At 40.3% G+C, this 26,011-nt stretch overlaps 2 protein-coding genes across 12 annotated transcripts in view; one reads left to right on the forward strand and one right to left on the reverse strand.

Annotated features, from left to right (window-relative positions):
- Positions 1–5,821, forward strand: part of IKZF1 (IKAROS family zinc finger 1) — a 71,761-nt gene extending 65,940 nt beyond the window's left edge. For all 5 annotated transcript variants that reach the window (XM_026102318.2, XM_026102319.2, XM_026102316.2 and 2 more), the window contains one exon: positions 1,340–5,821. In XM_026102318.2, coding sequence (XP_025958103.1) covers positions 1,340–2,046 — 707 coding nt within the window. In that variant the 3' untranslated portion in view covers positions 2,047–5,821. The remainder of the gene's footprint in view (positions 1–1,339) is intronic.
- FIGNL1 (fidgetin like 1) overlaps positions 1–26,011 on the reverse strand; it is a 36,974-nt gene that overhangs the window by 9,743 nt on the left and 1,220 nt on the right. For 3 of the 7 annotated variants that reach the window (XR_010387718.1, XR_010387719.1, XR_010387715.1), the window contains exons 2-5: positions 19,465–19,600; positions 12,248–12,578; positions 9,568–9,634; positions 1,453–1,676 (exon numbers count right to left, since the gene is read on the reverse strand). Coding sequence is in view for 2 of the 7 variants with exons in the window: in XM_064506690.1 (XP_064362760.1) it covers positions 21,967–24,050 (2,084 nt within the window). In the remaining 5 variants the exon portion in view is untranslated. Of the gene's footprint in view, positions 1–1,452; positions 1,677–9,567; positions 9,635–12,247; positions 12,579–19,464; positions 19,601–21,841; positions 25,188–26,011 lie in introns of those variants that run through there. The other 4 variants (XR_010387716.1, XR_010387717.1, XM_064506690.1 and 1 more) reach the window with 4 other exon arrangements.

Consider the following 26,011-nt stretch of genomic DNA (forward strand, 5'->3'; position numbering starts at 1 on the left):
TGACAAATTAAGATATATTTTATAGGGTCATTTATATGCTGTGAATTTTACAGAAAAGGAGGGGAGAATCTTCTCCTTTTTAAGGTCAATAAGCAAATGTCATGTTGTCTAGGAAACAGTGACAGCACTGCAGACCTTCTAGAGATGTTTGTGGCTTCCTCTGAATTTCCCAAAACCTGCAGAGCTAACCCATCCAGACTGTAAATAATGTGCTGTTCATAGTCCCTGGGAACATGTAGGAATTTTTCATCCTTTTGCATTTGTGTAGGTTTATTAGAAGACTGATAATAATGTTGATGGTTTATAAATACTGTTTGAGAAGACTATTCAGGATCATAAAATCAGCATCTTTGCTTTTAAATGCTTTTTTTCTTCTCACTCCCAACTCTTACTTTCTATGTTTTGCTTACTCTTACCTATCGAGAAATTTTCAGAAATACTAGTGATACTCAGCATTCAATACTGGGGTATACCGCCAGAAGTACCTTAGTGCTATCTGTTTTTTTAAATAATGCAGAGATCTCTTTATAAGGCATTGCAAATCAGATTTGAAATTGCAAGTAATCTTGCTCTATAAATGCCTTTTTACATGACTGAAAAAGTATCTTCCAACTACAAGTGCAGTTAAAATTTTTCCATGCCTCTTGGCTGCTCCTGTAGATTACACTTTTTGACACAAAATTTCTAGGAATGTGTGGAGCTTCTTATAATGTATCTAACATATGGCTTCTTAAAAGAAAAAGGGGGGGGGTGCAATATGAAAAATTAAGTTTTTTATTAGTTTGATTTTTTTCCCCAAAATGATTAATGCACACATTATTGATGTGGGTTATTTGTAAGAAGCTGAGTGTCTAAAACTAAAACATACATTTTGCAGTCTAAAAATTTAATATTTTATGAAAAAAATTGCTACCATGCTTCATGCTCCGAAGCATGAAGGCCAGGCTCCCTGTAACTGTGCTGGTCTTTGCTAGCCACAAAGGCATGCCGTAATGCAGGGTGGGAGATAGGTGAGGGAATTCAGTTAGGAAGGACAAGGCACTTAGCTTGTAACTCCCACAAGTTCCCACATGATTATTTCAAAAAAAAAAAAAAAAAATCTCTTTTCACCCATATGCTTTGCCAAAAGCCTCAAATTATTTTTCAGGTTAAAAAAAACACCAACCAGTTTTCTGACCAGCTATATTAGGGAACTGTGAATACCACAGGTGAACCTGAAATGCAGATTTGATCAACTCTTTCAAGCTCTTTTTTTCTTGTTGTTTTGTTAATCCATGATATTCAGTTCCTTAATTATGCAGCAATCAACCATCTAATTCCTGACTGTTTTTCAATGCAGGTGAGAAATGTCTGTCTGATCTTCCATATGATGCCACCACCAACTACGAGAAAGAGAATGAAATAATGCAGACCCACGTTATAGACCAGGCCATTAATAATGCCATCAGTTACCTGGGGGCAGAGTCTCTGCGTCCCCTTGTCCAGACCCCACCAGGTGGTTCGGAAGTGGTGCCCGTCATCAGCTCTATGTATCAGCTCCACAAACCTCTCGGGGACAATCAGACTCGCTCCAACCATACAGCTCAGGACAGTGCGGTGGAAAACTTGTTGCTGCTTTCCAAAGCCAAATCTGTCTCCTCTGAACGGGATGCCTCTCCCAGCAACAGCTGCCAAGACTCAACAGATACAGAGAGCAATAATGAGGAACGCAGTGGTTTAATTTACCTGACAAATCACATAGGTCCCCATGCCAGAAACGGCTTATCTATAAAAGAAGAAAACAGGCAATATGATGTCTTGAGGGCAGGTACTGACAATTCCCAGGATGCTTTCAAAGTGATCAGCAGCAACGGGGAACAAGTGAAAGTTTACAAGTGCGAACACTGTCGAGTCCTTTTCTTGGACCACGTGATGTATACGATCCATATGGGCTGCCACGGGTTCCGCGACCCTTTTGAATGCAACATGTGCGGCTACCACAGCCAGGACAGGTATGAATTTTCTTCCCACATAACCCGAGGGGAGCACCGTTTCCACATGAGCTAAAACTCCTCTGGCACAAATCCAGCCTCAGCAGCTGCATTACTGGAGCTGCACGAGCAACAGCAGCAACCAAGCACAAGTCTACCGGACAGTACAAGCACTCAGTACAAGAACGTCAAACATTCAGACATCTCCCACAAGAAAAGATTTTTCTTTTGGTAGCATGCATTGCAACTCAGTTTTCTAAAATGAGTATTAAAGAAGTTTCTATTGAAAATACTTGGTCACCAAAAACCTTTAGTAATGTAAGTAGGAGCTTTTGTAGACATGTAGCTGAAAGCCCTTTCCTTTAACTGTTGCTTCCTGCAAACTCCCTTGCCCAAGCTGTTACCCATGCACAGAGTGCACAGCACGGATGAGAGCACGACAGGCAGGAGTGGCCTGGCTTTCTGTCTGAGCGTCCTGAGCACAGGACTCTTACGCCACATGTATATTTTCTGACTTCCTGGTATTATTTGGCTCATTTAGGAAGATTAAACTCAGCTAAAGATGGAGGAGCCCATGCTAGATGACTTTGCAGATTGCTGGAGTGGGACTGGAACCCAGCCAGAGGGTCCTGGGTTACTTTGGCAGTAAAAAGTAGAACATTTCCACATGCAAGGGTGCTGCTTGTACTGATGTCATGGCATGCCTTATTTGTATCACAAGGCAGGAGAGCAGGTATGTGAAAGATATAAGAAACACCCTTGTAATACACTCTGTGAAGTATGGATTGCATTTAATGTATAGAAAAGGGTTGTGTTGCCTCTTTTTTCTTTAAGTAAATGTTTTCTCTCCCTATCCAATAAACCCCCTTTTTTATTAAAAAGAAAACAAAAAAAAACACCCTCCTCTCTCTGCATAAACAACAGTTATGATGTATTTTTTTTTTTTTAGGTTGTAGTCATTTAGAAAAGTATGATGTACAGTTGGGGAAAGCACTAGCTACAAATATGTGCAGGGCATGTCTCCTTATACATATCTTCCATCATTTCAAACTGCCTGGAAAATATCCAGGTGTCCCTATTTTACATATGAAAAATTCCCATTCTGCTTGCACAGAAAAAGTCCTCTTGCAGATTTTGTGGCCTCTAGCTGGAAGTGTTGCACCTAACTATTTTTAAATCACTGAGCTGAATTAAATCCCCTCAGTCAAAATCTGCAGCTTTCTCCTCTTTCCTGGTACTTGCTGTTTAATGAGGGACCAAGCCCTGCAAAGGTGCTGAGCACCCTGGCTTCCTACTCAACAAAACATTTTAGCATGTTCTTTAAGATATATTTACTTCAGCAGAACTAATCTTAAGGTTAAATATTCAGTGTTTTGCTGAAGAGAGATCAGAGAACATAGCATTTTGCAGAGTCCATTAAAATCTACTGAGAGCCTTCTCCATGGTATGTTCTGCTGCAGATATTTTAACTTTGGTTATAATGAAAACTTCTGTGAAGAATAGATTTTAACCCCAAACACAGCTGATATTAAAAAATGCCTTTTTTTAAAAAAAACCTTCTTCTTAACTTCCTCTTCCAAATAGCTCATTCCTCTCCCTGAGCACCCTCCTAGTTTAAGATTGGGCAACAAAGAAATTTGTGCAGCTGCATAAACATCTCCCAACAGGGCTGGAATATTTCCTGGGCAACATTTGTAAAAAATAACACATCCAATTAGCTTAGTTAATGTATAAATATTGCCACGCTACTTTAGTAAATGGATATTGTCCAATAATCCTAATCATAGAGCCACCAAGACCTGGAATTTTGTAATAGAGTTGCATGGTCTGTATTAAAAACACTTGCAAGCACATATATATTATGAGAGATTTGATGGACCCATGAACACTTGTATGTAGGACAATTTGGCCTGATGGCGCTTAGTTATATTTAATATACATTTGTATGACGAACACCCAGAGTTCCTCCTTCTGCTTTCACTTATGCGGGTGTCAGTTAGGAGCAACACTGAAGTTAGAGGAAAGCTACTGATGAAATATTGAATTACAAATACATGCTTGGAGAGTTCCTTAGCTTTTCACACTAACTATAGGCCACTTCCCTTGGGTAACAAAGGTGCGCAGTGGTGGGGTTACACTGCAAGGTGTGCGTAGTTAGTAGCTTCGTCACCAGATACGACTGCTGTGTATGAACATTCACAGACTGATGCATACACCTACAATAGTGCAAAGAAAGTTGTTAGTACATATTAGGTAGGATAGTACATACAAGTGCACCAATGCCAGAAAAAAAAAAGGGGGGGGTGGGCTAGTATAAAGTACAGGTCCAGTGCTGAGTACCACCCCCTCCCATGGTATTATAACTTAATTACCAAAAGAGATATTATAGCTTGATGCCTTCCAGCCAAAGATATTATGGAGGTAAGGCCTCAAAAGATTTGCGGGCTACTATCATGCCCCAGCTAAGGTTTCATCATGGCTGTTACTGATTCAGCTTCAAAACACACTGTACGCAGCTACCTGGAAGTAGCATTTAAATAAGTTGTATAGGCGTGATGTGCAGAAGACCTTCAAAGAAAGGGCTTTCAGTGATAAGATTTTTTTTTCAATTAAAGTTTAAATTATTTCGTTTTTCATAGTTGGCAAGGATAAATTCATCTGTTCTTCCCTCCTCTCACCTTTCCAATGTGTATGACCAAGAAGGGACTTGGTAATGTCTTAGCTCCTCTTCAATGACATCTGATGAGACTATAGAGAAACACGCTGCTTTTATTACTGTTACGCCACTTTTCTACTGCTCTTAGATTTAGGCCACTATACATGCCACGCCGTAATTTTTTTTACACTTCATTTTGGGGGAGAGCTGATTTGGGAGGTTGTTTGTTTTGAACTAAAATAAAATCAAAAAAACCCCAGAAGTAAAACCACATTCATTATTCGTGTAAACAGGCATAGCTCCAGTGGAGTTTAAAACTGTCTTGGACTTAGCCTTTAAGTATGGGTTGAAAAAATATTGGTATTTTAAATATCATTTCTGATTACTGGATGGATTCACTGCCTTGGCATTTGTATGCACACATGCACGTGTGTGCCTGAGGTTCTGTGTCACTTTTCTTGTTGACATGCACATGCCAGTATCTGTGGTTGTGTGTATCTTTTTTTTTTCTTTTGTATCTATCTATCTATCTGTATATAGAAAATGGTTTGTACCACATGATGATGCACTGTCAGTTGCAGTGGATTTGTTTCCTGGGTCTGGAGTTTTCCTATTTATACTATAACACAATATGTTGATGTTGTATATTAAACAGTACAGTAGTATAAGTAAATTTATTACGATACAGTGTATCAGAGGGTATAGGCAGGAGCAAACAAAACAGCATTCCTTGTTTGTAAAGGGGCTCTTTTTTGTTGTTGTTTTGGTTTGGTTTGCACAAAATCATCTTCAAATTATTTGGCAACAAATGTTTCAATAATTTTATTTATGAACATGTGAGGAAGGCATGAAAATATGCTGTTTTTGTGTGTACATCTAAAAAAATTGTGCCCTTAGAAAACTAGTTTAGTGTTATCTCCCTTTTTCTCTCTTATGTGCTGGTGCAATACCCTATATGGTTTAGCTCAACCCTAAAAGGAGTGAATATGATGAATGGCTTTAAGTTTATATCTGTTTTTAAAAAGAACTGCTTCCCAACCCTTCCCTGGCACTGCCTTTTCTAATAGAAAAGTTGTATTTACACACTTTTTTTTTTTTGCTGTGATTTTATATTGTAACTTCATTTTTCTTTGAGAACATTGTATTTAAAAAAAATCAAGCAAATTTCATAAAAATTTGAAATGCAATTAACTTATGTCTGCAAAGTGAGATGTGTCTTTTAAGACAAGAGAGGATGGAGCCCCCTCGGTGCCGGCCTGACGCAGCCGTGGGCCCGTGGTGGGGGGGACGTGCCCACCCCAGGGCAAATCCTGGTGGCTTCAGCGCTGCTGCCTCTCTGGCAGGGTCCTGGGGGCGGCGTGGGGGGCCACAAGCAGGAGGGGTGAGTGGTCTCACCTAGAAGGCGACTGTGCTTGCTGGAAAGGGAGAATAATTAAAAGCGAACAAACCAAAAGAGGTGCATTCAGCTTCTTTTGCAGACTAGTTGGGTTTGAGAAGCCTTTGAGCTCTTTTGCCACAGGACACAAGGAAGGGGCCACCTACAGCTGAAGCAAGATGCAGGGACAGGAAAATGTTATGGTCTGGTGCAGCAGCCCCGAGCTGCCACTGTCTGCATGTGGGAGTAGCTGAAGAGCAAATCCTAAAGCTGCTGCAGCCTCGCCACCGTGCCCCCGGCCACAAAAGCCACACTGCTGCTGCAAGTGGCTGCTGCACGCTGCTGCCTGGCCAGGGCTCTGCTCTAGCCTCTCGCCCAGGAGCAAGGCAGGGTCACTGCAGGATGCAGCTACTCCTGCTTGCAGAGTCACGGCAATTCAAAATGCACCACGGAGGAATTACCTCTACTACCTACTGTAACAAAGATGATTTCTCTGTGTCTCTGGCTCTTTCAGGGTCCATCACAGGCAATTTCCTAACACACGGTTAAGGGAAACAGGGATCATTGCTTTGTTTAGCAAAAGCACAGTTTATAAAGTTTTAGAAACACTTTTGTTAGTAACACTTTATGAACAAAATGAGATGAAAGAAAAATTTTCTAATGGTATTATAATCATTAATTCTAACAAGTTCCCCAAAATCTAGATTTTTCCCAAGTTATTGTGATACAGATTGATCATAAACTATAGCCACTCTTTAAGAAGAGAGGTTTTAATGTACTAATTTTTTGTGCACCATAATAGATAGCTTTTAGTAAAATGAACTACAAAATTCTGTTTCAGCAGAAACGATCGATGTTATTAAATCCTGGAACTTCAGTAGAGACATCCACAGATTTAAATGAAAGGTTGTGCAGCTAAAAACATATCCTGCGTATCTATTATGTTTCAAAGACTTTCTTTGTAATCATCTTTATTGGTATTTTTTGCTAGCCCCTTATCTTGATTAAATTGCATTGGAAATTGCTGTAGGTGCAAAGACGTGAAGTATTACGTAGATGCAAACATACAACTATGAGGAGTGAGTATTTTCAGCCTTGTGCCCCCAAACAGGCTTCGCAATCGGCACATAGGCATCGAAACATCAAACCAGTAGCTAAACATGTTCAGCAACCAACATTTTCTAATCAGTCTTTGCAAGCAAGATATACACTAAAACACCCCAGATTCTCTTAGTAGATATCAAAATAAGAACTCAGAGCCAGACTTGGAGCACATAGATCTGATAACGCAACACTTTCCTATTTTTTTCTGTGTAGGAAAAAAATGCATGCAGTCAATATTTTATTAGGGGAAAACTGGTGAGCAACAATGAGAATATCACATTGTTTCTGGCAGCTTGTGAGCAGAGCTGGTCAAAAGTATAGGAGAGAGAGAAAAGGTTTCACTGAAAGGTTCAAGTTTTCAGGAGCTGTGGCAAACTGAAAGCTGAAAATGCTGCAACTAGAAATGAAAATATTTGATTTCTGAAAAATCTGTTCCTGTTTTGTCTGGAGAGTTGGTGCTCCAGGGCATCTGTATCTGCTATGGGCCAACTAAGCCCTGTCTTCCATCAAGAAACAATCTGCAGCCTGGCTGGAAGGAAAATGGTGCATGAGAGCAACTTCTGGCCCTGATGCATCATTAAAGCCAAAAAAAGTTAACTGGGGAGACATGGCCTGCAGAAGGCAGTGGAAGTCTTCATTTAAAAAGGAGTCTCCTCATCCATTTCACATATAGAAAAGCCAGCGTTTTAAATTTTTGGCCCACCTTTTCCATTAGTTGCATAGGCCTTGAATTTTCAGGGCTGCTGAGCATACAATTCTCATTCAAATCACCGGGAGCTACAGACACGTGGCACTTCTGAAAATCCTGCCACAGGTGCCGAGAGATGGATATTCAAAAAAAGGAGGGCCAAACTTTATCAGAATTTCTTTGAAAATGGGATAGCTTTTTCTCCTCAGAAATACAGGAGTGAGATATCCAAAGCCAGGCTTCAGACAACAGGAATTCACAGGCCCTTATGCATCATGTTTATACAAACATGGTGAAATATTTGGGTGAAATTATACTCCTCGCTGAACGAACAAACCCCTATTAACTGCAGTGAGACTTTGCTGAATCAAGCATTTAGCCTTATAATTTTTTCTTTGTTTATTTAAAGTAACAGCTCACTGCTTTAAAGGATGTCCCAGGTCACAGAATGATTCCCAGTTTTATCTGTCCCAACCACACATATTGAACATGCGAGTGATAGAGGGCAGCTGCTGCTGGTTCTGCTGCTGGTGGCGGCTGCAAATCACACAAACCAACGCCTTCCTGTCCCTTGGGAGAGAAGTGAAGGTTCTGGTTTATAAGCAGTTAGACAAAAAAAAAAAAAATCTACACCTTGCAGCAGACAGTAAGCCTGGGGCTGGTGGGGTGAGGAAGTTAATCAGCACCAAGCAGGCTGTTCGGGATGAGGCCAAACAGATGGCTCGTCTCTGAAACGGCAAAACGGGAAGCAGATGTGGCCACTGCTTCTCCCCATGCATAACTGGGAACCAGCCGGTTGGTGAGGAAATTTGCATAACAAGGATAATTTGGTATCAAAACTGTCCCTAGAAGTGATCTGAATGGATCTGGGCACAGCTGACAGTTTTCACTTCTTGTTTCCCACTCAGTGTTCAACCAGATTAAATTTTAATTTTGAACCTACTGTTTGCCTGAGGTTGCTCTTTGGTATTTTCTAGGGAAAGCTATGATGCAGGCAGGGGCTTGTCAAGTCTGTACCGAAGCTTTCAGGGCCAAAATCCTCATCTCCGTTAAGTTGGTTAAGATTTCAGTGGCTAATTTCAGCGGGCCCTGATTTTTGATATTAAAGTCCACAATCATCACGTCATCCTACGAACAAACAGCACATTGAGCCTGAACTAACATCATCTTTTTGAACGTACTGCATTTCATAGTGACTGGACATGAGTTTTGCTACAGGCCTCGGGTAAAACCCGTTTAAGCTCCTTACTATGAAGAACAAAGCCAAGAACCCCAAATGTGCCAAGCACCTCTCCCCCCGGCCCCGGCAGGCCAGGCAACCTGCAGAGACAGGCCCCCGGGACACAGTATCAAGAACAGGGCGCTCTTCCTTTAAAGCTTCATGAGCCTGTCAGAGCCTGTTCGTGTGCTAGTGCTTCATGAGGATGGATGTGGCTGAAACTTTACCAAAAAAACTGGGAAAATAACTTAAATGTTTGTGGACAGATTAACAGGGGTATATGGTATATGGTATACTACAAGTGGGGGGATGTTTTTTCTTCTTGTCATCCTTTCTTTTATCTTTAAGGGATGCAGTAACACGCAGTCTAGTTGACTGCAGCTTTTACTTTATAGTATTCCTGTTGCATTGACAAGGACTAAACATCCTGCAGCCTTTATACTTCATATAAACTAAAACAGAGATTCAAAGAGCTCTTAAATTTGGGGAAGTTCAGATTCGGATTTAAACACTGTAGTTTTGTTTCACTAATAGTTATATTATACTAATATGTACCTGCATCGTCTGACGGAGATTCCTGTGTACAGCAATGGGAGAGACTATAGGATCATCCTCCATTGTGCTGGACAAATGGAAAAAGAAGAGGGAGTAAATGCTTGCTGAAAAACATAGGTTAGTAGGCACCAACAGAAGCATTGTCATATAAATTTTACTTTTGGATTTTTTAGCACAGCACATTTCAGATTTACCTCTCCACCTCAGAAGTCTTACTCTGGAACAGACATTTGTGAACTCTCATTTTTGCATTGCATCCAGTCACAAAATTCATATGAATACACTCTAACCATATATATAGTATTTTATTTGCATAGTCTGTAGCGAATGCACATGGGAAATGCACTTAACACACTTACACAGGTATGTAGGGGTTTTTTTTTGGACTCATTAAAAATTGGTACAAATTAGAATGATTACTTCCGCTCTGGAAACATGTGTCTCACGAATCCCTTTGTAAATGTAAGCTGTCCGAGACACAACTAAAAACATCTGAAAAGCTCTAACTAACTCTGATACTGTGATAATACCTGTCGGAATTCTACCAAAGGAACCAGAGTAAACTGAGTAAGTGAAAACAATCAGGCTGGTGGAGAATAAGCACTAATAAAAGACCCTGCAGTACATGTATCCACAGCATTCTGCTTCTAAGTCACACTTATACTGCATTTAACTGACCTTAAAACAAAGATTTGATCCTGATCAGTAGAAATAGTAGAAATGCACAAGAAGAAAAACTGGTGGTTTTAAGACAAAAATGGAAAATAAGCATTAACAGACTATGTAGCCTAAAATTAAGGACTTTCTACAAAACTCCAAAGCCCAAACCAGAAGAAAGAGACTATAGGTATGTGTTTCAGTTTTGTAAAATAGTTCTCGATGACTGACCATAATTTGGTCATTTAAGGTAGGGAGAAATGTACCAGAAGTGATAAGACGACCAGCGGGGAAATGAAGGGTAGTAGAAGATTGTGTGGAAAAATTAACACATCAAGTTCAGCAGTGATGAAGAAAGAAATTACTCCCTTCCATAAGGGTTATTACCACAGAACTAAGAAAGGCCCAAACTAGCGCATTTCAAGAAAAATTTTGATTCTACCATTCTTAAGAGTTGCATGTCTTTTACACTATGGAGGAGTTGCTCTCTTTTCTTGATTATCCTTAAATGTAAAATCAAATTGTCAAACATGAAACTATTAGATCCTCCCCCCTTTCTTGAAAGGGAAATTGTGGCAAAGAAAGCCTAAATTTCTTATGCAAGACCATGCAGTGAGTTACTGACAAAATCGAGCCTGGTAATCGGGTCTCCTAATACTTGCTTATTCTCCAACTGATGACTTGGTTTGCTCTTCAAAGGGTAACAAATTTGGGAATCCACACTGGCAGGCCCTTGCACTAATTCCTACAGCTGTAAAAAGGGCACAGGCCTGAGCCTTTAGATTACAGCTGTGTATGTGCATGAGTGTGTTTATACTATATGTGTGTGTAATTCAAAATATTTAATAATTTATAAAAGAATTTTAACCAATAGTTGCCAGTTTTCCTACCATTTCTTTGTTACTGACATATCTTATCTGTTACCTGAAATTTCAGGTTATTTTGACCAAACATATAAAGATACATAATCCTTTCCATGATTAATTGAAGTTAGATAGCTTTTGGCATGCAAATGTCTTTAAATGATGCACAGATAAAAAGGAAAATACTACCGCAAAAGAAGCCCTCTGACTGATGCATGGAACTGCAGACCTTTTGTCAGTTTTCCTATGGACATAGAATGAGCTGCTCAAAACCACTTCTATGGTAATCATCCAAATTAGCAAACTGGGATCCTCTCCTCAGCCTTAAAAACAAAATAAAACAATGCAACCCCACCCTATTTAGCCTTTTTCTCCTCCCAACTATCTCAGGAAAAATAAACAAAAAATCCCAGGAGGATAGAAATGTGAAAATAATGTGCTCCAAAGAAAAGGAAAGGTATGATGGATTTAGTTAGCAGGCCAGTTTACAATAGAAAACATAAGGCTTGCTGGAAACTTTGCACAAACACCAATGTGCAAAATAGAAACTTCAGATAAGCTGTGGAAAGAGGGTGGGATTTCCAGAAAATAGGGAAGGACATGTTACACCCTCCTTGTCAAATTTTGCAGGATCACCACAGCTTCTCTGGAGAAAAACTGTGCACATGTGGGGGAAAGCTAAGAGCTTTCCTTTTGATTCTGCCTCTCCTACATAAACTGCTTACCTAATTTCCTTTGCAATTAGAGAAAAATTCTACTTGAAAAACCATCCTTTCCACATGCTACTGTGGAGTGTACATTTGCTACTCAGCCTCTGCACACTTACATTATTTGGACTACTATAATTATTATAGCAATACCTTACTTTTTCATGTAACTCAAAACCTAGATTGCAATCATCTTAAGTAAGCTAAATTGCTGGTGCAGTGAGAACGGTGAATCACATCATTTTGCAGCTCTGCAAAGAACCGCTCCAAGAGGTGTACAGGAGTGGGGGGCCAAGTCCCTTCGCCGTGTAACCCCACACCAACAAGTGAAGTTGCACAGCTCATGTTTTTCAGTGGCTTCTGAGGTCGTCCTTGGAGCTTCTTCTACTACCAGGACATTTGAGGAATAAATGCTTTCTCACAGGTACGCCAGTGCACAGTTGCACCACTAACCTCTCCCATCGTGACTGCTTCCCGAGACCATTCTAGCGAGAGTCCTCCAACCGCTTATCCACGTACTCCATTTTCAGCGTGGGATGTGCCCCACCGCACAGCTGGTCAGTTCCTCACGTATCCAAGCTGAAGCAACTGCACAGCATTTTGCAGGAAAGAGGCGCACAGTGTCACAGCTGGCCCTCGGACACCAGACAGCTGTCTCACAGGTAATCATCCGCTTCCAGGCTTAACAACACATCTCAAGACACCAGATTTCCTCACACGTGATGTATTCAGCTCCAGAGCATACCTTGGCAAGTTTGCCAGCATGTAGCTAGAAGGGAAATACCTAGAAGAAAAACACACAGAAAGCCTAGCGGGCAGGAGAGAGGAGAGGTCAAATGTACGAAATAAAAAAGATATTTTCTGGGCAGTAAAATAACAAAAAATGCTCATTTTTGGCTTCTTTAGACTACACCTGCCTGTGGATCCACAAAACATTGGAAGCAATGAAGCTAAATGTAAGAAGCACTTGTTTTTGCAGTTAGCCTTCTAAAAAGTTTCATTTATTTCAGTGATAAGGAAAAAGAAAAGAAGAAAGACCATGTATAACGAGCATACAAAAAGCAGGCCTGGAAACACATCCTACGAAGATGCATATTTCAGAAAAGGGATTGATTCTTCTTTTTAAGGTAGCCTCATGTTAGCTTCAATTTTAACTACGTATCAGAAAAAAGCAGTCATCTCAGACTGACTCATGGAAGTTCTGAAGTACTATAGACCAAACTTGTGGACCCCACAGAGTACCTAGTTTACTAGAGACACAAAAATTAAGTAGGTGATCCATGAGTGTAGCCCCCTCCATTGAATCTGCAGGACAGTTACATTACATGGTACAGCTACGTCATCACAGCCGCTAATAAAAGACCTCATTCTTCTCCAGTGACCATCCCTAGCGAGACACCACCAGCAGCAAGTTCAGCCCCATAGGAAAGAACAAAAGAGATGTTATCACTATTTCCTCTCTAAAACGCCTCTCTTCCCTCAGGTGACTGGCCTTTAAAATGACAGCTCCCTTTGAGAAATGGGAATTGCACTTGCACCCTGCTTTCCACCTGCCCATCCATGCCACTGCCCTGCGCCAGTGCCTTTCCAGGGATATGCTGAGCAGCGCAACATTATTGAGGACCAAATCTGCAGTCCAGTAATTCGTTGGTTCAACAAAAGGCATCGCTGAAACAAGCTCTCTGACTCAAAGAGCATATACTTCCTGTTGTTGGCAGAAAGTGAGACTTCATGCTCTTCCCCCTTGCTTCCTTTAAAAACAGTGCTAGGAATTCATGTAAATTGGCTGCAAAGCATCTGACCCACCAAGCAGGGAAGTGAGAAACTGCACTTGGGAAACTTGGGAAGATAAAGCAGTACTAGCCACCTATATTTAAATATGTATTTTTTTTTCTCTCTCTCTCTATATATATACATATTTGATTAATGATCAGATGCATAAAGAATTTGCATTTTTCACCTGAAATATGCTCAAGGGCCTCAATTTTTCAGCAGGTCCTGAGAAATCCGCCCAATTTTGATGCTCACAAATCATTCAAGTGGTTTATTTTGTCACAAAAACGATCCACAATACATAAAAGAAGATCCCTGCACTGGTGGTGTAGTGGTTTCAGAAGCTTGGACCTTTTAGGATATCCCCAAAGACTTTTACTTGTGAGACAACTAGAAGAGAGCAACAAATGCCATTTGCTATCAACCAAGACTCAAATGAATTGAGACTGTGGAATTAATTGGATTCAGCTCCTGTTACCTACCTGTCATATACCTAAATTTCAAATGCATTACTTTCAGGATCTTCAGGCTTGGGAGATCACTCCTATCTGCTCATTTACTCTGCTGTTACAGAGTCAATTCCTAAGACCGACGATTGGTTTCAACACAAATACATCATGTCAAGATTTTTACCACTTTGTGCAACCCCAATTTAATATTAAAGCCTGTGAAACTAGGTAAAATTAACAGAAAAAAATACTATCTTTGTTAAGTAGAGAGTTCTAGAGATGTCATGTTGGTTTTCACAGCTCGCTCTCCTCCCCTGCCCCCCCCCCCCAATCTTCTGAAAAATCAAAATGCATCCTACAAATCAGCAATTGCAAAAGAGCAATGCTTAACAAATTGCCAGTAACAAGTCATTAATACTGGATGATTTTAAGTGACAAAACAAGAAAACATAACTTTGGCTACTCCTGGGCTTTCGAAATTGGGTGAACTTCTCTGGGAAAAGATCTCCATCTGGTGGCAGGCTATAAAAAAGATCAAGTCAACTCTTCAAGTGCATTGCTTTTTCTTGAAAAAACTGGTTACTAGAAATGGGCTGGATTTATTGTGGCTAACATTTTCTCTGAAAAGTTTTAGATCTTACAAAAGATAGGTTGAACAAGGCTTTTTAGTCTTGCTCAGTCTGTCCTAAATGCTTGTCTTCCTATTAAATATCCTTTCTGTGTTGTGCAGCATATTTTGCTAAGCATTATTAAATACTTATTCCTCCCTCTCTCCATTTAACACCACCAACCAGCCAGAGGAGATAGGTAAGGGAATGAAGAGACAGAAGAATTCTGTGGCAAAACCCGAGTGATGTTCCTGCTCTGAGATTTGGGGTAATCGTGTAATTTCTGGACCAGGTGAGGCAGGTCTAACACAACTTGCCTCCCCAAGGCTTTGTGATGCTCAAGCCAGGGACAAATGCACATGCTGAGAGCAGCTGTCCCACCTGGGGACACGAGGAAGGCTGTTATCACCCCCACCTTCCTAGAGGAAGGATTTGGCTTTAGGCACTCAGCTGCATTATTTTAACCAACAAGCAAAAGCATTAGCACTAACCTAGCTAACTTTGCCCATTGCACAGCTTTTCCTGCTGACAGTGCTGTGGGAAAGACATCTCCGGTTTGTGCACCATGAGCAGCAGAGAGTGGCAGGACCATCACTGTCTGGATCTGTAAGCAGACGTGTCCATGATATTATGGCTTCTCTGCAGGCAAGGGCTGTATCCCTCCCTATCAGTATAAGTAAGACAGTACTCCTTTCCCAGGGTTAAGGGCAAAAAGTTTCTCAGCAGATGTAGTAGCCTTCCACTGGTATAAATTACCACTACTCCAAAGGCAATTGTACTATCATAAATATTTAAAAAGAATTTGAGAAATAGTTTTAATAGAATGAAACAACAAAGGATAAGGCCTCCACATGTCCTAGTTTATAAGTTCTGTGACATTTACAGATACAATATTTTAGTAGATGACATTTAAAAAAATTTGAAGTCTGATCTTGAGTTCTCTTGCATTCTTCGGTGCAAAACTTCTGGTTATCACTGAAGTCTTTAGTTATCATATCTATTTTTTTCAGTAAAAAATAAGACTTAGTGTCATATGACTGTAAAGTACCACATGAAGCAACATGGTACCTTTTTTAATTAAAAGGTCATTAAAATTGCTGAGAAAAACCCTAGAGGATGTTCAGAAAATAAAAGACTAATCACAGAAACTGGGAACAAATTAGCTATTACCTCCTCCCTTTTCACTACAAGCATATTTTCTACCTCTTCCTTCACTCGAGTTGTAGATATACTAGCCCAGCATTTCTGCTACCTTCTTGAAAGTATAGCTCTTGTTTTTTCCAATTTTTTGCCTTTATACCCTGTTAAGATATCAACAGATAAGGAAAGATATCCCATTGCCCAAATAGCTTCAAAGCATACATGTTTAGTTGCGTCTTTACATATAATCAAATCCCCCCAACATATTTCAACTTCTCTATTGTTTCTTTTTGAATTTCCTTTTTTCCTAGTTTGATGCCAAGTTATGGAGTAGCTAGCACCGCAATAGCTTGCAGAAACCAGGATTCTCCAGCTTAAACCCTTCTCGTATGTGTGGAGCTTACTGAAGTTCCCACCCTCTCTGGAAAGCAAGGCTCCAGAATTTAAGAAAAATCAGGGTTCTCTATAACTCAACTTACATGGCTATACTCTTCAAAGTAACAGATTTATATCCTGTCTGTGGTGGGCACAAGGCAAGCCATGCCAGTACTTCCAGTTTGCCATGCATCCCCATTGGTTTACTGTGATGGCTGAGGGCAGTCACCCCTTCAACCACAATAGCTAAATCCAAAATGGATCATGAATCAATGCTACAGCCACTGCAGTTCATAACCCAGTGCACTGAGGTAGACTGCAACTAGTTGTTACTACACTGTGACAGTGGGCTGCACACTGTTATGGTTGAGAAATGAAGCAATACGGGCAATAATTTCTTCTGGCATGAATAGCTTATATCTTGTAAATAATTAGTATGTACAAAATGCCATATGTCAGAAGCACTCAAACTCCCTATATCAATATTTTACCTCTTTTCTTATTTCTTCTCTCTCTTTTAATATTTGAAAAAAAAGTCTATAGATGAAATAATAACGAAGGCCAGAGTTTTCTTTTTTCAGACTATCAAATTAAATATATGAGCACAACCTATTTCATGAAAGCTCTTGTAAGAAACTTCATTCATTTAATTTGTCTGCAAGCCTAAGCAGTCACTACTTGAAACTGGTACCAAATAAAGCCATTTATTTGGAAAAAGAGAAAAGAGACTTCCAAGTCTTGATCACCTTTGAGTAATATTTCCAACTGGTGAGTCCTACTGATACAAATGATTCTGTGTAACACGTTCAGGTAGAAAGACCATCCTGACTGACAGAGACCTCCTTTCTTTTGGCTGTAGATGAACAGTTATCAGAAGAAAGTTTTAATACTATCAGTAAATAAGAGTAAAAAATAATAGATGCTACTCGAAATCTAAAAACAGAAGCCTGAAGTAAGACAACTTCATCTCTCATTACATTTTAACCTACAGAAAAGAACTCAAACCATGTAAAAACTTGGTAGGAATTTTTATAAGTCAGCTGGAATTTTGTGACTTCTTAAAAAAATGCCAGTATTATTCTTTTTTTCCTCCTGACTGTAAATATACAATCATTCCAGGCAGCCTTTCACAGCAATGATATTCTATAGCAGACTTATCATTTGGTTCCATGTCCCCCAGCTATCCCACTTCACAAACTCCAGTGAGAATTTCAGACTGCACTCCTCCAGTTCCAGAAGTAGGCAAACTAACATAAAACGAGAATTTTCTATTGGCACAACTTGAGGAAAACTTAAGTTTCTGAAAGTTTTTTCTTAACGTGTGATGTTGGATTGCATCTGTGTACGCTGGCAACTGAAGGGCTGTGTGCTATGTTCAGAAGTACTACAGAATGCAAGATGTCACACCAATCACAAAGTTTACAAACCAAGGCGACTCAAAGGCATGCACTTGCCTGCGAGCAGGGGCTGTTAGGGTGCTGTTAGTGACTCTGAGATCACCTGAGCTGCCCTGAGTCCAAGGCAGGATGAACTGCACAGCTGTGATTCACAACCAAGTCCAGAACAGTCACAGCCTTGGATGGCCCTGTTTAAGCTTGCACGGCTGCAGGTTCCTCTTTTTTGGTATCCTTCTCCCTGCCCAGTTAATGACTCTAGTCATGCCGAGATGGAGAGAGGTCAGTTGTTCCCCTTTGCTTGTATAGGAAAATATATAGCAAGTGCTAACCATTATAATATCATCACTGTTATTTTGGATATGAACATCCAACAGCAAAGATGGTTAAGCGCAAACAGAGATAAAGACTTTATCATTACTGAAGGTTTTAAAGAACAGAAGAGGCAAAACATGCAGGAATCACAAAAATTAATTCACCCTACATGCAGTGAGAATATAAGGATTTTTTAGGAGTCCTTTCCAGCCTCATAACTTTGTGATAATGTAATTTTGGCTTCACAGTACATGTAGGAGCTAAGATTATACGAAGTTTGTGACCTAATGGGACAAAAAAAATAGTATGGGTTGATCTCTATGGCAGCTGCTTATTGTTAAAGCACTGTTCATATTTGCTTTTCTGCAAATATGAATAAAAACAGTAATAAAAAGTACAAAGAATAAGAAAGAAAGGTGAAGAAATTTTATGTCAGCATCTTCACTAAGTACTGTAGTTATGTGAATATGAATTCTACTGAAGGCATCTCTTTAGTTAAGAAAACTATTGATAAGCTTTCTTTCAAAAGTGTCCCAAACCTGAACTTTTATTTAAAATCCAAAGCAAGGTGGTGCAAGCATTGTTTGTCGATCTATAATGTAAAGCTTCTTCTTAGTAAATAAAAGTACTCACCAAGCGCAATCTTCCATTGTCATCAAAATTTTATTTTTCAATAGGAAAAGTGGGGTTTTGCTTGTTTGCTTGTTCTTTTCTAAGGACACCTAAGTTTGTTAGCAGTTTAGTAGTTTCATAATTTCAATTAGAAAAACAGAAATAGCCTTATTTCAAAAGCACAATCTCACCCACACTCTCAGGCCAGTCTATTTTTCAACCACTTGCTATTAGCAAAGGATGATCATTGCTGTTTCATCAGCTTTTTCGCTACTCTTGTTAGTGCAGTTGACTATAAATGAAAATTCAGCTGGGGATTTCATAATGCTCTGAGACAATTTAGTTAATTCAAATAAAAGGTACACTGAGAAAATGAAGAGAGTCTGTATTGCCTTAATTATTGATAAGAGCTCACCTTTCCAACACTGCAAAATTTATTTACCTTTATTTAAGAGAAACTAGGAGATTGTGCAGCTAATGTTACTGAACCACAAAACCAGAGGGGAGTCCTCCATTTCTTCTTACTCAGTTCAGCCAGCCAAAAAGAATAAACAATGAAGCACATAGGTTTCTGCATAAGCTGAACAGATCCATTAAAGTGGATTTATCTGCACCATTTCCCTTAAATTACAATCATGCCCTATTTCTGTGCAATTTTCTGTATTTTGTGAAATTATGTTCCTGGTGATCTAATCTCTCATTTTAGGCAGCATTGTTGTAGTATGTAATGAAATACACTTTGGGCTAGTATTAAAAGTCCTGCTGACTGGCAAGTCCAGCAGCAAAGCTAGAATATTGCAAGATGGCTGGAGAGATAGTCATATTAGCTGCAGCATTACAAAAGAAGGGGAAAAATAAAAAAAAACCCCTTACCTAGGTTCCCTTTCACATATCTGCACATTTTCTGAAATGAAAACATGCTGGTGCAATTCATAAGAATGCTAAGTAACAAGTAACATAAAAAGCAGGAGAAAGAATAAAGATATCTGCTGCTACTGGTCTACCTTTCTCTCTTTCACTAGGTCCAATTCGCAGAAAATACACGCAGCGGCATGGCCTTTCTCTCCCAGTCCTTGTCATTTTAGGCGGCATTTACTCTCTATTGTCATGTGCATTCTTGCTGGTCCTTTCAGTAGAGCCCTGTTTCCATTAAAAATATAAATATTCAGATACATACATGAACACAGTATGTTCACATAGCACACCAGGCTAAGTCCCAGCACAAATAAGGCAATTATTTAATGATACATAGTTTTACTACCCTTGAGAAACCCTTGGGATTTACTAACCAAATAAAATTCTCTGAGTTTTTCCATTCACTTGCTTGAGACAATAGATTTTAGAGAACATGCTTTCATTAGGGTTTAAGATCTTTGAAAAAGCAGAAATCATACCTAATGCATTTTTAGTAGCCCTCCAATACTAGATTTGTAAGAGCTGGGTCTCCTTTGACAACTCCAGTCAATATTACTGATGCAAATTTAATCCCATAATCTTTACCCGGCTGGCACAAAAGTTGATCAGTCTGGACCACATTGCACATTTATTCTTACAAAATGATTTAACTGCCGTATCTTCACTATTTCAAAGCTTTCAAAAATTCAGATAAATTCGAATACCAGAATTTTTACATCTCTGTAAAACGATCTAGTACATAACATACTTTTTTAACCACGTAAACTAGAAGTGGAACTGACTTCATGTTTAAACTGGAATGAGCTCTAAGAAATGCTGAAGTTTTTCAAATTATTCTTAAGTCAAGGTTCACTACAGTTTCACAGTCTCTGTAGTTAACATCCCCATTGACTTGAAAAAACGTTAGCTAAACAGCATCAGTAATTTACCCATTTTTATAAAAATCTAAAGACTAGCTTTTAAGCTCTGCGTTTCCCCTAGTAAAAGGTGCTTTAGAGAAACGGAAAATAAAACATGCATACCACTGTAGCCAGCTCTGCCCCACCAATGGAAGATCTCAAAGGAAAGCTTTTGATTTGTTCTCAGTTTAAGCAGCTCTGTCCAGCCACATGTGATGGATAGGTTATGTGAATATATAGTAATGCAGTTCTTTAAAATCTTTAATAAGAACATAAAATACAATTTAGTTATGAAGTTTACCATTTTTATTAAAATAGGTTTTTGAAAGAGTAGTGAAATCCAGGGGACTTTGGGACGCAGGATTTCTCCTTCTTGGTCCACTGTAGCCAAAACAGGTGCACTCTCAAACTGAGGTTGATCCCATCTCAGTTGGCAAACTAACACAAACACACAGAGAACAGTGCCTTTACCAGCACCCACGCAAGTACCAAATGCGCACACAAATGCACCACCACAGCTGGCCGCATCCTGTCCCTCCTCTCCAGCTGAACAGGACTGAAGCTCCTCAGCAAAACACCTCCCTTCACTCTCGAGCTTTGCAAGCACACCATGTTCACAGATCCCTCAGACATTAGCACAGGCTTTAAGGTCATCTCATACCCAGGTCCAGCCCCCAGACACCCTCACACTGCCCCGGCTCACATCGTGGCTCCTTCCAGACACTCGTTTCCTCCTGTTCACCAGCTAGCCCAGGTTGAATTGTGCTAGTGAGCCACACACGCACACAGGGGTCCCTAAGGCACCTGGCCCCAGACACGTTGGCTAGCCCACAGCTGACCCCACTTCCTCATCCCTCCAGCTGCTGCCCCCAAACCAGCCCCCATGACCCATGGCCCCTTCCCAATTGCAGGTGTCCACACCTCTGATAACCCACGTACACACACACACACACACACACACACACACACACACACACACACACACACACAGAAAGCAAGGATCCGCTGAAATAATTAGGAAGAGGATGTAATAAAGATAGGACAGACAGGCGTGATATGGTGCAGGGCTCAGTCAGACAGGAGTTCAGACCACCTGCTTGCTTACATGAGACTAGTCCCTTCTATCGCCCCTTCTATTTTCCCATGCTTGTTCTTCCCTCATCCACCTTGAGCCTTTCCTTTCCATGCTCCTGCCACCTCCCAAATAAATAACCTGTCCCTAGTAACTTACTCCCCCATCAGTCCCAGTTTTGCTACACCCACACCCAAATTGAGTACTGCTGGTACCATTACCTGGGTCATCTCAGGCTCGCACAGCGTGACCGATATGGCACAGTTGGCCTTGCAGGATTTCACTCCCCTGGAGACCCCAAGACTCCCTTCAGTTATCTGTGAAGTTTGGCCATCTCTCATGCAGCTCTCCCTTAAGCACTGGCAAAATCCCTCCCTCCCTCCCAGGGGCTATCTTTAACTTCTGCCAGCTTCTCACATTGTTATTTGTTATGCTCAACAATTTCTCAGGGGCTGTTCAGTTAGCTAAACTTCAAGTCAGAGCCTAGACATCTGCTTACATAACTTAGCAAGATTTATTACAAAGATGGAAACAAAAATAAGTGCAGACTCCCTAAATTATCATGGTTTTAATATGTGACAGTTTGAAAGAAAAGTTTCTGCTTAACAGTTATGATGCAACTATCTACCACAGCCAAATGTCTGGTTCCAGGTTTCATACAGTTCTAAATCCTTTGAGGAAACACTGGGCCGCACAGTTTTGAAGGCACTCTCAAAGTCAAGAAAAGCAATGGGCCGTACTTGGTCTGGCATAATGGTTGCAATATCCATTGACTGGAGACTGCGGATAGGGCCCAGAGAAGCTTCTCGACAGAGCTGTGTCATGTCTGCCCCAGAAAATCCATTAGACTTCTTAACTATGAGTTCAATTTCCTCCTCATTTAAGCAGCAGTGCTCCTTTGACATTAGCCGAGTAACAATCTGCTTCCTAGCTGAAGCTTCTGGAAGGGGAATATACAGTCTCTTTACCAGTCTCCTTCGGGCAGCTTCATCGATTTCTTGGGGACGATTTGTTGCTCCCACTACCAGAATACGATCTTCGGAGCAGGTTGTTGCCCCATCTAACTGGACCAGAAATTCAGTTTTTATTCTTCTCGAGGACTCGTGCTCCCCGTCTCCACGCTGAGACAACAGAGAATCAATTTCATCAATGAAAATAACTGCTGGCTGTTGACATCGTGCCACGGCAAACAATGCACGGACCATCTTTTCCCCCTCACCTACCCATTTGGAGGTCAGGGAAGAAGCACTGATGCTAAAAAACGTAGCTCCAGACTGGCATGCAATGCACTTGCCAATGAGAGTCTTGCCAGTCCCAGGGGGCCCAAAGAGAAGAATTCCTTTAGGAGGACCACGTAACCCAGTAAAGATGTCTGGCCTCAGCATAGGCCAGACCACTATTTCTTTTATCGTAGCTTTAGCAAATTCAACTCCGGCAATGTCATCCCAGTTCACAGGAGGCCCATGGTCCATGATCTCATGCATAATGAGTTCAACCATTTTGGGTTCTATGTTTTTCAGTCGTTCATCTGTAGGAAGTGATGGTTCTGCTGCTCCTCTTGTATGAGGTTTACACTGTGCTCCTCCATTTTCATTTCCATCTTGTTTTGGAACTGGAGGAACAAACTTGCCAAATGGACCCCGAGATCTGCCTGCACCCAGTGACTTTTTTACACCTCCATATGACAAGATAGGTGTACGCTGCGGTATGTTTTGAGGTTTCTTTTGTTGATCCACCCACAGCTGTTCTTTTGCAGTTCTAAAACCAGTAACACTGCCCTCTTCATTTCTGTTTCTGTTCCCCGAAGAACTACTGGTGTCTGTACTAACAGAAGCCTTGCATGAAGCAAGGCTAGAAATCACAATGCTGTTTTCATCAGCCACATTATAAAATGCTTTTCTTTTCCCAGAATTTGCAGACCATGCATGTACAGTGGCCTGATTGGAAAGAGACCAATTTTGTCCATCACCAGAGTGACCTGATGCTTTCAGAGCACTGCTACTTGTTACTTCTTTAGTTCCAAATAGTGGAGTTGCCTGGACGCCTGTTTGAATCAGTTCATTGAAGGAAGCAGAAGACGCAGGAAATACATCTGAGGTTTTGGTCACAGGAGGCACACCGCTTTGAAGAGACTTTGAAGATGAGGGATGCTCAAGGAGATCTGGTTCCTGACTTGCATATTTTGATGAGCCAGCACAGAGGTCAGTCTCTCCAGCATTGCTGAAGATGGCTAGTTTTGGGAGACCTGGAGCAGCAGAGGCACTGACCCCTTTATCAGCTAGTACAAAGGCATCTGCTGGTGCCATCTGAGAGCTTTGGAAATTTTTGCCAGCCTGCATCCCCTCTTGCACACACTTTAATTCAAATACATTCTCTGTTGTCAAGGCAGATTGCCACTTGTCACTGTCATTTTGCTGACACTTTGCCAAAGTCAAAATGTTTTCAGCATAGTTATTCAAACCAGTCTCTATGTTGTCAGAGTCAATAATTGCAGAGTATTTCTCTGCGTATTTTTTAAACAGGTTGGCAGCACAGACCTGAGAGATCTCAGAGTTTGCCCATGCATACTGAATATGTAGAATTTTGGCACGATATCCATCTGCCTTCTGCCCGGGTGTGCAGGTGCCAGAGGTAATAGTGAAGTAACTTTTCTGCCAGTCGCTCAGGTGCACAGTACTATGGGTGGATTTTTCCATCACTGACACTGAAATGTACACAAAAAACCTGTTGCTAGAAAATAAACTTTACAGCTATTTATCTTGGCTGCTTCTCCCTTTCCTAAATACATATGCATGAAAACATAAATTATTTTAATTCAGAGAATTAAGTGTGCAGTAGATTTTTTAAGTCACTTGGACAGTCTGGACACTTTATCAGTTTCAAAAAAAAAAAAAAAGAGAGAGAGAGAGATTTGTGGTATAAAGCCATTAAGACTGAGGTTCTCTTTTCTTTGTTGTTCAAAGGAAAAAAAAAAGTTTGCTTCTAATCGCAGGTCTCCTGGGGAGGAAAGTAGACTGCAAAGAATGGTAACAGATGGCCAAACAAAAATTGACCTTGTTAAATGAAATCAGCAGTGTTTTCACTCTAATTTGAGAGAATACTGCACAGTGCAGCAGCGGACAGATACAGATCGTTGTCAGAATGATGAAATCTATTACAATGACTGCAATAAAAATTGAACAATGAAACTAATAAATAAAACTGTGTGCAAGATCTGTGAGGGGAGGGGAATGCAATGAATAGGCCTGAATTTAGTAAACTTTCAGATTAAAAAAATATTTAGATTCATAACAAGCAGTTCAAACTATTTATTTCATTTTGGATCTCCCCAAACCTCTCCATTCTAGATTCCAAACAAACAAACACTTTGTGTTTTTAGAGTGGTTTGTGTTTCAGACATAGAAAGCAGAACTTAAATTGTTTTAGCCATTTTTGAGTGTAAGAAATGTGAAAGATAACATTTCACTAGGAAGGGGCATTTACTAGGTTTGAAAATATATGCTCGTATTTTCTACAAAATCCCAAAGAACTCTTTCTCTGCAATGTGGTGATATGCAAAAGTATTTCTGGTAAAGTCAAGAATTAATGATTTCAGAAGAGATACAGGCACATGCAAAATTACGGAACCACTGCCTCAAGAGGGTTTACACAAAGCTCCTAGTACACAGTAATTCCCGTCCTTTGATCTGCCCACAAAAGACATTTGTCTAATACATGACATGACTGAAATACATCGAATTCTAATTTCTCTTTTTCACCTCAACATTTGGGGGGATTTGGGGACAAAAAATATTTAAAACAAAAGCTGTTAAAGTGCAGGTCCATCTATTCTGCATCCCTTCTGAAAAACAAAGGAACAGAATATAAGTCAATTCCCAGTCTTCTCTGGAGTCAGCCATAGACTATGTATGCATGCATATTAATGTAAGGGTGCACAGAATACAAGATTGGAGAGAGATGCGAGGAAACACTGTGGGGGTTTTCTTCTCTATTTCCTCTCAGAAAATCTTGGGCCCATGACTGCATCAGTCTACCACAACAGAGAGCATAATCTGAGTATGACAAGAGGGATTACACATGTAACAAAATGAAAATAAATTATGTTGTTTTAAATTTAAACCCAACTTTATAGAGCTGTTTAGAAAAATCAGAACATCTTTTATGATGAATCATGACTTTAAATGCCATACATCCAGAAGTTGCAGCAGCAACTTCTAAAGTATTATAGTCTCATTAAATTGGAGTAATTTCCTTCATAACACTTAAACAGTTTAATGGATAATCACACGCTATATTGCTACTATGGTCCATTTTCATAGTGCATGTATCTGAATGAGGTGCAAGTTCCATCTGCAACTGTGTGACAGGTGAACAAGAGATGGAGAGCTTAGCCCTCTCTAGCACTTCTCTTTACCTCCTCCATACCAAAAAGCAAGAGGTATGAGTTCTCCACTGGTGCAGCCTTTGACAGTGACCCCAAAACAGCTTTTTTCCAGATCAAGACCGTCACTAGGTAGCTCTGCTCCCAATACTGGGCCTCTCTTATTATGCACATCACTTTTTTGTAAGCATCAGTTCAAAAACATCTTATGAAACATAAAACAAAAGGTTCAGAGAAAAGTTGAATATAAGGTGTTTGCTCACATAGGATTTTTCTATCACATT

Source organism: Dromaius novaehollandiae, chromosome 2 (assembly GCF_036370855.1).
Source record: "Dromaius novaehollandiae isolate bDroNov1 chromosome 2, bDroNov1.hap1, whole genome shotgun sequence".
In the NCBI taxonomy this organism is placed as follows: domain Eukaryota; kingdom Metazoa; phylum Chordata; class Aves; order Casuariiformes; family Dromaiidae; genus Dromaius; species Dromaius novaehollandiae.